This window comes from Cynoglossus semilaevis, unplaced genomic scaffold, assembly GCF_000523025.1.
Source record: "Cynoglossus semilaevis isolate Cse_v1.0 unplaced genomic scaffold, Cse_v1.0 scaffold419, whole genome shotgun sequence".
NCBI classification, from domain to species: Eukaryota; Metazoa; Chordata; class Actinopteri; order Pleuronectiformes; family Cynoglossidae; genus Cynoglossus; species Cynoglossus semilaevis.
The window spans coordinates 281,893-293,732 of record NW_007585113.1 but is presented as its reverse complement, the minus strand read 5'-3'; the positions used below and the strand labels follow the sequence as shown (position 1 = coordinate 293,732).

Sequence of the window (11,840 nt, the reverse complement as noted above, 5' to 3'; positions counted from 1 at the left end):
ACTCCCTGGTGAGGTCCACCACGGACGAATTCAGCCGTTGTATCTTGTTGTTGACATTCTCCAGCTGTACGTTCTGGATTCTGTTGATAAGATCTCCCTGGGACGTCACCGTGGCGTTGAGGCCGTGAACGTCGTTCCACAGCACTGTCACGTGTCGGCTGAAACCCTCCTCGATCTTCTCCAGACCGTCCGAGAAGGAGTCAAGGTGAACGCACGATCCCTCCAACACGGCCAGCCTCCGATCCAGGCCGTCGGTGGCCAGTCGACACTGACCCATCTCGGTCACGTAGTTGCTCCTGAAGATCTGAACGTCCCTGTCCAGGCTGTCGATGCGAGTCTTGGAGTCGTCGACGTGCTCGCTCAGCTCCGTCTGCAGGTCGTTTACCTGGCGGAGAAACGAGAAACTTGTTAATGTGTGTGTGTTTTGGATTCGCTTCCTTTGTCCACAAAGTCCTGTCAAAATATACGTTTCCCTGCTCTGTCACTGTTTATTTTTCTACAGCATCTACACACACAGACCATGTTATGTGCTAAAATGTTTTTACAGCTATAACAATATTGTTGTTTTTTTTGTTCAGATCGTAAATGACGATGAGGTTTCAAAGAAATGTTGGGGAGTTAATGGAAAAAATAGTTACTACCCTACACAAAAAAAAAACAACAACAGTTTGATGAAATAACAGACAAACAGTTTTAAAAAGGCTTGAACTTGAACCTCTTCATTTCAGGGTTTTGAGGTTTATTCTTCATCACGGGGCTTTGAAACCCCCGCAAAGGTTAGAGGAAAAATGCAAAGGTCGCGTGTGTTTACACGAAAAGAACGCAGGGGAGGTTCAGCTCTACGACTTGAATTTAAGACTTCTGCACAACGTAACCGACCTGACTGTGAACACGGTGGGAATCTGGACGAGTCGTTCTGTCCAAATGACAACGACTCTGCCGGGCACGTAGTCTTCCCAAACGTTTTTTAATATTTCAAAAGCCACAAACCTTCATGACCCAAGTCAATAGACATTATTCGTAAACTGGTCCCCAAAGAAAAAAATTCTTGCGACCCACCACGACCCTGTCTTTGAGAAATTATGTTCTAAACTGTTCCCTGTACAAAACTGGGATTTTTTTTTTTGACTCCTGATTATTTTTCACCCACCGGTTACTGACCTCCTGATCGGAATTCGACTTGATTGGACATAATAATATTAATAATAATTAATAAAATTACATAACATGGAAATTATGAAATGAAAATATTGTATAATTAAGGCTGGCAATTTACATTTGAGTTTGAACTAGATATTGTTTAACGAGGCAACACAAACACTTGTTTACTTTTAACGCCCTTAGGGGGCGATAGTGCACCTAAGGTCAGATTCCCAGCCAGAAGAAGGTGCAGAGGATTTTTGCACATGAAGACTTCATTTTCTATTCTATTCTATGGGCTCAAATGAATTGCACCAATAAACCCCTTTGACAAAACCCCTTTCAAAATAAAAGTCTCCATAAATACAAATATGAACATAAAAATGTCTGTCCACCTACCACAGAAATAAGGTCATCCTTATTGGCGTTCAAATCAACCAGCAGGTGGTCATGTGACTGGACAGTCTTTCCCAGACCCTTCAGAGTGTTATTAATGGAGTTAAATGTGAACATCACCCCCGCCAGCTCTCCCTGGATGGACCTCAGGTCCCCTCCCAGTCTTCCATTGTGGACCTTGTGACCGTCCAGGCGTTCCTTCAGGTCGTTTATGTTCACCTTGCACTGCCCCGTGCACTCCTCCACTTCCTCTCGGAGTCGCCCCACCTCCTCCTGTAGGTTCGAGCACACCTGAGAGCACACCGATTCTCCAGAGTCCACTCTCCGCCGCAGATCGATCAGCTGCGTCCTGCACAGGTCCAGGCTGGTGTTGGTGGAGTTGGCCAGCGAGATCAAGTCGTCCTTCACGGTCCTGCAGACGGAGCACTCCTCGAATCGCCGCCCCAGCGTCTCCACCTCCGTGACGACGCGGTTGAAGTTCTCGCCGTTCTGCCCTGTCGCGGCCACGATCTTTTTGACGCTGTCCGTCAAGTTGATCACCCTGTGGACGAGGGAGTCTCCCGACACGGACATGTCCTTCAGTTTGGTGTTAAACTTCTGGATCTCGTCTTGATTGGCTACCACCCTCCACTCCAGGGTTTTCACGGTCTCGTCGGTCTGACGCCCGCTTCCGTGCGGCCCGCACGTCTCGTTGCACATGGCCGCGGTCGACGTCAAACGTCTGTCCAACGCGGTCGTGATGTTCTCCAGTCGACCCAGGCGTCGACTGTGGTCCCTCACCGTGTCCCCGAGGACGGAAACGTCCAGGTCTACTTTTCCTATCTTGAAGGTGTGGTCGTCCAACTGGGTGAGGACCATGTTACGCAGCTGCGTGACGTCTCGCTGGACGCCGTCCTTCACGTTGTTCCCGGTGTTCGTGCACCGCTGCTCCGTCTTCCTCATGGTGTTGTTCAACCTCTTCTCCAGTTCTCTCAGCCGGCCGTTCAACCTGTCCTCCGTCACTTTCCCCTTTCCTCCACCCGTCCCGGCAAGCTCCTTGTCCAGGCGCGCTTTAACGGTCTCACATCTGTCAGCGGTAGACGCGACTCTCGCGTCCACGTCGGAGAGCTTCTTTTCGAACTCGGCGATTGTTTTACAGCAGGTCTGAGAACGCTCCGTTTCAGTGCGCGAAATTTCCAGGCTCTGCCTTAAGTGCTGGTCCATGGAGTTGAGCAGCTTTTCAAGGGCCCTGATCCTCTCTCTGTCCTCCTGCTGCTGGCGCCTCAGGTCCTCCACTCCAGCCTGAAAGGAAAAGAGGAAAAAAGAGGCTGATTTTCCAGACTAACGGGAGCAACTGGTAACAAAAACGATAAAGGTCTAGTGCAGGGGTGTCAAACATACGGCCCGCGGGCCAAAAACGACCCGCAAGGTGGTTCAATCCGGGCCGCTTGATACATTTGAACGTTTGGTAGTAATAATTTATAATTTATTACCAAACGTAAGATTCGCAGAGACACTTTGTAAAGCCATTGCTGCCGCTGTCATTTCACTTGGAGGCTGTATCGGTTTTATGATGTTTGATAGACAAAACAATTGAACTTTAAAACATAAAAACATAAATCATTACTGACATCTAGTGGCACACGAACCAGAAGTTTGACACCCTCATCCTAATCAAAAAGCTCTAATATTTATGTTGATATTTTAAGTCTTATTATTAGTCTGCACTCTGTTCTTGGAGTACAGACTGCTACATGGCTGTTTCGGATTACTGTAACGACTACAGTACAGGACATGTGGGACACATCTGTCTGCCGTTCCTTGCTTTTTGCAGCAGAAATCACTTCCAGATCACTACTGCACTGCAGCAAAGCAGATGCAGGAATTTAATACCGCTCTCATCATGTGACGATACGTTTCATTTTACCCTTTATGAAATGATTTGCCCTATTGACGGGACTTTTCCATGTATCGAGTAATACAAAAATTTCACGCGTCTTCTCATCAGCCACGGTGTCGGACACCCAGGACGGACCTTCGGAGGACACTTTCATGTGGCCCACATGTGTGCAAAAATGTCACATGAGTGTGTTCTGCACCTGGTTGCCAGATCGGACTCAAATTTGGCCAAAGTATTAAACATGACAGGAAAGAATGACAAACAGTTTTCACATTGGCCGATGACATCATTTCCTGTCTGTCATTTTTCTCGATTCCTACCTGGCAGGAAGAGCAGGACAGAGACACCCTTCTCTCAAGCTCGGTCAGTATCTCCTCCTTCAGAGTGTTCATCTGGTTTCCTCTTCCTCCTCCTCCTCCTCCTCCTCCTCCTCCTCCGTTCGGCCCATCCAGTTCGTTGCTCCCGCCGTTTACCAAGTGGTTGTTGATGGTCAGCAGAGTCTGATCGTGGACCTGCAGTATCGACCATGAAATAAAATATGAAAACACATTTCCAGGGTTGGTGGAAGAGTGGCTAAACATGGGCTCACCTGTGTTCTGTTGTACAGATGGTCCAGCTTGGTCTGGATGCTGTTGATGGTCTCTTTCATGTGCGGCTGAGCTGAATCCGCAGGGACAACCGCTCCACTCAGACCAGGCCTATGAATACAGAGATAATGATTTGGTAAAAAAAAAAAAAAAAAAGATTAACATTCAATTGAGATTCACTTAGACTCGTACGTCCTGAGTTAGAGATTAAAGGCAGACGTTATTTACGTTCCGCCAAACTCATTATCCATCACTTTCAATCCCGCCGTTAGCAAAACAGCTGCGATAAATATTGACAAACAGGAAGGGAAACGCAGCGCCTGCCTCGACGTGCTGTGTTTGAGTTCCCTAAAACGCATTTGCAAACACTGCGCAACGTGAATTCAAACGGTGCAGGAGACACTTTGAGAACAACAGTCGGAGCACGTACAGTTTCTGGTTTATGTCATTGATGGTGGTCCGCATGTTGTAAAGGTCTTTGGTAAGACCCCGGATGGTGTCCTCCAGTTCTCGCATCTTCTCAGATTCACCTTAAATGACAATATATAAATGGATAGCATTAATAAAAAAAAAATTTTAAAAAATGCTAAATTTCAATCTGTACTAAAACTATCAGTGTGATGTTAAAAAACAGTTTGATATTATTTTACAATTTTTTTTTTTTTTTATAAAAGGACATTACTATATGTACCTTTTTTGATCACCCCTACCTTCTCCTCTCTGGCCGCCTCCTGTGTTGAAGCCTGTTTGTGTGACTCGAGGGCGCCCCCCGTTGACCTTAGTGTTAGTGGTCACCTGTGGACCCTCGTGGCAGTCTTCCCCAGAGTATCCGTGGCAACACTTCCACTCCATTTCTGTCACCATCTTGTAGGCTACCTTATACCTCGGCCATTTGTATGTCCGATAGCTGAGAAAAAGAAAAAAAAAAATGAAGTCATTAATTATTTATAAAGCAATCATTTGAAGGAAAGTTCAGCCAGCAGAACCACTGCTGACCAACAGGGGACAGAACTCTCACTTTGATTGAGTAGAGACTATATTAAAAAAATGTAAGAATGTTAGAAAATCTTCATATTTAATGAAATATGATTTCACTAAATATCACGATGATGAAGTGTTTACACTTTTTCTACTTTCAAAATTTATCAATCGGCCCGGATTGAACAACCCAGCGGGCCGATTTTGGCCCGCGGGCCGTATGTTTGCCACCGCTGCACTGAATTCTGGAAACACTAACAATGATTGTGACACAGCAGATGTACAGTACCATTCCCCCTCCAGGTTCGCTGAGTGCACAACTATTACAATTTAATTTATGTTCCTTTGAACTTCAGGCCGACTTTGGGATCTGAGGAGATTAAAGTCGTGCCAGGGAATTACTGTAAGATTGAAAAATTTGTAGCCCAATCTGACAACCGCGTCAACGACCAGATGTCGGCGAACCCTGCGATGCACATAATCACTGTTTTATCAGTGTCTACGGCCTGTGATGAATGGACTCTGAAAATGCTACATGCTATTTTTGTCCCAGTTTCCAAAGAGCTCGTCCGTGGGGTCCTGAATGCTAACTTCACGCTCGTAGAGAGGTTCTCTAAAGTGAATTATGATTGTTTTATTTGGAAATATGTTCTTTATTATTGTGCCATTCTTCTAAAACCACTGAAGAAAGCCCCCCCAACCCCCCCCGCCCCCCGTCACATCAATAGGCTAAATAAAGCCGGGTTGGCCCGAGAGTCTCCAGAAGGATTTACAGCAGCATCACAGGCCCGCGAACAAGTCCCTACTGTGACACTTAAGCAGGTTGTTCTCACTTTTTTGCCAATCCACAAACGTCACGGAAGGTATTTGAGCACCGTTACTGTTGCCATTGAAAAGATTTCATCTGCCAGCACGCTGAGAGAGCGTGAGAAACAGAAATCGCAACGTTCTCTCTCAGAGGCAAAACAATAACGGTGCTTATAGCGGACTTCTGGAGAGCTAGTGAAAAAAAAAGAGGCAAAAGCAAAGACGTACAAAGTAGAAAAGGAGAGAGACGGGGTAAGAAGGAGTCATTCTTTTTGCAGGGAGAGACACTAGACTGCGGTGTCTGGAATCCCTGCTGATTTCATTCTTAGCATAGCCCAGGTTTAGGCCACGGTCCTGGGCAGAAACTGGAGATTGAGTAGAAAGTCCAGGGTCTTACACCTTGGAGGAGTTCAAAAGGGCAAAAAAAGCAATTTGTAACAATAACTCACTCAATCACACGTACAGTAAGCTCACTCCAGTGGTATTACGTTAAATGTAGGGATGTCCGACATTAACTCTTTCGTCATCCGATATGTCAATATTGTTATACATTTAATTTTTGATTCCGATCAACCAATACATACAAACCACTGTACGGATGTATGGCAATTTAATTTTTGATTCCGATCAACCAATATATACAAACCACTGTACGGATGTGTGGCACCAGCATTTTGCATACAATCCTCTGATTAATAAAATCAATGAATAAAATGACCTGCAATGCTGCCATCTAGTGGCTTTCACCTTCATATACAGCCGTTTTTCCCTAAAATTATTTTTAATTTGCACACCTCATTTAATGAAACCCAGTCATTGCGTTATGGGGTTTTCATTATTGGAGGAAAAAAAAACGATAACGATTCTTAAAGATATTACCGAATTATGCTAATATCAGGATGTCCGATAATATCGTCCGACCGGTATTATCGGTGCCAATCAGATTTTTAGTTCAATATTGAGCGAGTGACTGCAACGGGTTTTTCACAGTTGAATGAAAATCAAGGGCACCAAAATATGGGTTCCAAATACTCACGCCACTCGTGGACACTGTCCCCACGTACAGCGTTGGTAGTCTGGTTTAATGTAGGTCTCCACCCCGTCCTCCATCACACAGCTCACAGTGCGTGTCACCACATAAGCACACCAGTTCCTGGGAAATCAAAGACACAGACAGACATACAGGGATAAAGGCGATGACAAATCCAATCGTGTGACGACTGCCTTTTCGATCAGTAAATGAGTAAACCTTAGTGGGAACAACGTTACAGGCATTCCAACCCCACCCCCCTTCACCCCCCCGACTTACCGTTTAGACTGACTCAGTGCACTTAAAGCGCTCTGTTTGCGGGGCCAGCACTAACAGAGACGGAGCAGTTCACCTCAAGTTCATGAGGCTTTTGGAACCAAACGACTATCGGCAAAAGCTAACTGCCGCTGAAAGTTGGAGATTTAGAGAAGTAGCTACTTTTCTATGTCCGTGTTTGACAGTGTTGGGGAAGAAAAGCCTGCCTCTGCTCTTCAGTTCCAGGCTGAAGAATGAGATATCTTGGGAGATCAATTCTTTCCAAATTCCTCGATTTGATTGTAAGCTTTCTGAATGCTGCGTTGACTGTTTGAGATCAGTATCTCCAAAAACCACACGTTCATTCGGTGCACATGGCAGATCGGTTCAGGATAACTGTATGATTCCAACAATGGTCCAATTGTATACCTCTACAAACCCCCCGATCCAGTGTTTCCAAACTTTTTTCCTCCCTGGCAAATATTTTAATTCAAAACACAGATGGCGCACCATCAAATAAAAACGTCACAAAATTGTTATATAATGAAAAATAATGATCGACTAGTTTCAATTTCAGTTTATAATTCAGGTATGCAGTGTAAAACCTGGGCCTGTTTAGTTGAACACAACCCTGATATACCTGCACGAATTGAAGAAAGACAGAGAAGATCGTCTTCATCATTTATTTATATTTATATATATTTTTTTTTAAACATATTGCACAATATTGACGTAATGAACTCTTAAGAGGAAGACGCTGGGTGGGTTTTACCCAAAGCCTTTCGTGCAAAAGGCTTTTAAGTACTGTGGGATTCTGGGTAGTCTTTAACACTCAGCTTTTAGGAGGTCTGCCCACAGAGGTTTAACGATGTTTACTTTCCAACAAAAGCCAATGTAAAACCTTCACCTCGTTTCTCTTGAGCGACAATCGACTGGGGATTACTCCGGGGTGGGCTAGGTAGTATTTTCTTTTTTTAAAGAGCAGTACTTTGTGTATTTCACTATTTTTAATGCCTTGTTGTTGTTGTTTTTTAATTAGGTAAGGTGCTTATAGGGTGAAAATAGTTATATTTAATAGACAGAAATAACATTTAAATCTTCATATGGCACTCCGCTGCTGTTTTTTTTTTTTTTAAGTAGCTTCAGCTAAGCTAACATGGATTTTAATGTTTGTATTTTTGAACTCATTCATCATTTTGCTGGGAAAACTCTCTTTACAGACATTCATAAGGCTATATATATATATATATATATATATTTATATATTTATCACATGCTGACCTAAAATACTTGTAGTGGAAATACTTCAGCTGTCACATATATATGAAGTCTTGGCAGTGGCACTGCACAAAGACAGTCAGATTTTTCTTCTTCTGCCAGAGTCTATTTCAGATCTGTATAACGGCATAATTAATGTAGTGATGAGGAAGAGGCACAGACTGCGGTCTGCGGTATATTGTGGTCGGGCAGACGACAAATGCATAAGAAATAGTGCCATTTGGCACAAACATGAATCCATCCGTCAACTATCCGAGGCCGCTCTTTGTCCAAATACAGAGTTGATCTCCAGTCAAACCAACCACCACGTTGACAGTTTTCTACTGTAGAAAAAAAAAAAATCATTTGAATGATTTTCTTTTTTCATGCATTTCATGCAACTCATTACAACTCCGACTGGAAAAAGTAGTAATGACATCATCTAGTTCAGAAATACTTGATTATACTTTTAAGCCTCTTAAACAGGGCTGTCAAATATACGGCCCGCGGGCCAAAACCGGCCCGCTAGTGGGTTCAATCCGGCCCACTTGATGAATTTGGAAAAAATAGCACGAAACACTTCATGTTCGTGATGTTTTGTGAACTATATTTTCTAATATACTATAAGTATTTGCGGGAAAACATAGTAGGGAAACATGGACTTATTGTTATTTATAGGTAATTACGTTACCTAAAAAGAAAAAGTACCTATCCTTGAACTGTTTTGAATCCACATCTTACACAGTTTCAAACTGCTTAACCAATCAGAAAACAGTCCCCGTTCTCTTACAACCTCACGTGAACTCTAAAAATCGCCGTCGACAGCAGATAGACGTAGGACACCAAAGGCTGTCAGTCACTCTCTATCATCATTTTCACATTAGTCCAGGTCCTTATCCACCCCTGTTTCCACACTGGACTATTACGGCCCATTAGCGTCACTCATTCAATCATTCGAAGAAAAAAGGAGCTCATGGAAAATCGCTGGAACATACAAGAGGCTCCTTCATGCCTTAAAGTCGATCAGCAGTCATCGTCTCCCTGACCTCTGTCAGTTGGTCAGCCCCGTCTGTTAGTCTGACCCTCATTCTTTTTTTTTTCGTCAGCCCCGTCTGTTAGTCTGACCCTCTTTTTCTTTTTTTTGTGTCTACATTCATATCTGTCACTCTTCTTGTTCTCCGGCTCTTCACGTTTTCGCTTAATCTTTTTCCTTTGCCCGACAAAATCTGCTTCATTCTTTCCATGCTTTTTTTTTGTTACATTTGCCGTTCCACTTCATCCCCGTCCAACAGTGTCGTCCTGTGTCTGTTTACCTCTTTTTTCCCCCCTTCCATCCCTAATCCTCCCCTTCATTCCAGAGTCCATCTGACCAAAGAGGAGTTCATCACAGCGCTCTCCTCCCTATTCCCTCATGACCTGATGTTCCGCGCTGCTCCTGTACGTGGGAAAATAAAAATGACCAATTAGCTGTCAGACTCCCTAATGCAAAGGTTTTTCCCCCCAAGTCAGTTTGATAAGACTTTTAGCTGAGGTGGCAAATGTTACGGAGCTGGAGTGGACGGAATCAATCCATAGATCCGTTCCGGCTTGTGTAAACAGTCCGCGCTGCTAGCTGTGGCGCGATAGTGTTTAGGAGGTTTTCCAGCCAACATTCGGAGCCTCAAAAAGAGTAAATCTTGGCTTTAACGCCTTGCATTGTCTGGGCCGACGGCGTTCGTGCCTTCAATGCCCCGTATCACAAAGAAAAAGTCATTAGTGGTTGCGTGAACTTTACAAAGGGTCTGGTAAACTTCCAGTGAACTCTCCGCGAACTCTGTGTTGAACTGTGTGACCTTTATTCATGAGTCAAATAAGAGATGGATCATAAGGGGACCGGAATGTCAGAGGAATGTTTTCAATATTTGCAGATACATAGTATCCATTCCACGATAATCTGAGAATGTATCGAGGGCTAAGGGGAGGGAGTGGTCTGTATAGGCTCAAGATATCCGATGAATATATGGTATGGTCCTTTTTAGATTCCTCTGACTGACTAAATAAAATCTAGGTGCATTACCGCCACCTACTGGGCTGGAGGGTGTAAATCAGTTATATAAATACACGCGCGCAAACATACACGTGTGTCCGCATGACCTTTAGCTTTTTCACAGTGACATATTATTAAAGCGATTTCACATTAGTCCTGCATTTTAGCTTTTTTTTTTTTAAACCCCAGGGCCTGAAACCAGATGCTCTTGATTAAAGTGCTGAAAGTGAAAGTCACTTTATGTACTTAGATTGGTTGCTTGCGCTGCAGGCATCGACCCACATGACCTCCTAACTTCAGCAGGCATCCAGTTACCTCGCGTTTCGCAATTCTTCTGTAATGCAGTGGTAAAAATTTGATTTAACCGCCCGAGCCTAAAGCAAAGTAAAAAAAAAAATCTGCTATATCTAAAATTAGCCGTTTGTATTTTTAAGTCATGCGGTTTGTGTCAGTGATACTTGTTGCATTATGACATGTCGCGGGGGGATGGGGGAGTTTCTGAGTTATCTTGTTCTGTGGTTCGTCGTACTTTGTACGCACGACCAAAAGAGTTTCGGAGAAACACGATACATCTCATATCTTCATCGGGAGTCGGAGCGGAGCAGATGGGAAAGGTTAGCATTTGACACAAGCAGCGGTTATAAATAAAAACAGCTCTCTCTTCCACGCTTGTGCTGCTGGAGTTCCACATTTTTTTTTTTTTTTTTTTGGTCGCTGTGATTCAGCGAGCCGACCCTGCAGATGTGTTATCCTGAGCACTCACACTCAGGGTCGCAGACTGCAGATAAAGCATAAATCTGGCAGCGATCGCGGCGTCTGTGGTGTGATGAAGAACAGGCGTTCTGTCTCATACGTGAACCTCGGCGGAGTGGGATCCACAGCAGCCCAACATGTGGCGCATATGCACCACACTGAACTCCCATTTCCTCTGTGTTGTGCAAACATCCACGCTCATTACAGTATACGTAACACCCTAACAAAAAATAAACGCCTGTTTATTTGTCCAGCGTTATCGTCGATTTCTCACCCCCGGTCAAAGACAGAAACCTTTATAACACTGGGAGGATGACTTAGTGCTGCTGAGCCACTGAAAGACTGTGAGTCTGTGTGGGAAAGTTTGTCGCGCTCTCTCTCTCTTTGTCTCTGTCACTCTCTCTCTCTCTCTCTCTCTCTCTCTCCCAATTCTTCTTTCTTTCTTCAACCGGAGTGAAGTTTAAAGCGAAGCATTCCCAACAATAATCCAATCAGGCCTCATTAATCCAAAAGGCTACTGAGATGAAAGTCCACTGACTAATCTCGCCATCTTTCCCACACATGTATATTGCAATAACAGGCAGACACAAATACACACAGGGTGTATTCACAGGAGCCTTCTCTAACCAGACAAGGATGATCTCAGACGAAGAGAGACATGCTGACCAGTACACAGGAAAAAAAAAAAAAAAAAAAAAAATTGAACCTGAATGCTTTTTTTTTCCCCTTTCC

General features: G+C 44.1%; 1 protein-coding gene across 1 annotated transcript in view; it reads right to left on the bottom strand.

The window, feature by feature from the left end:
- Nucleotides 1-11,840, bottom strand: part of emilin1a (elastin microfibril interfacer 1a) — a 19,187-nt gene that overhangs the window by 2,034 nt on the left and 5,313 nt on the right. Inside the window, 7 exon segments of the mRNA XM_017030757.2 lie at nucleotides 1-385; nucleotides 1,540-2,817; nucleotides 3,736-3,927; nucleotides 4,005-4,113; nucleotides 4,433-4,532; nucleotides 4,713-4,909; nucleotides 6,824-6,940. The exon segment at nucleotides 1-385 is cut by the window's left edge and continues 30 nt beyond it. Of these exon segments, the coding sequence (XP_016886246.1) occupies nucleotides 1-385; nucleotides 1,540-2,817; nucleotides 3,736-3,927; nucleotides 4,005-4,113; nucleotides 4,433-4,532; nucleotides 4,713-4,909; nucleotides 6,824-6,940 (2,378 nt within the window).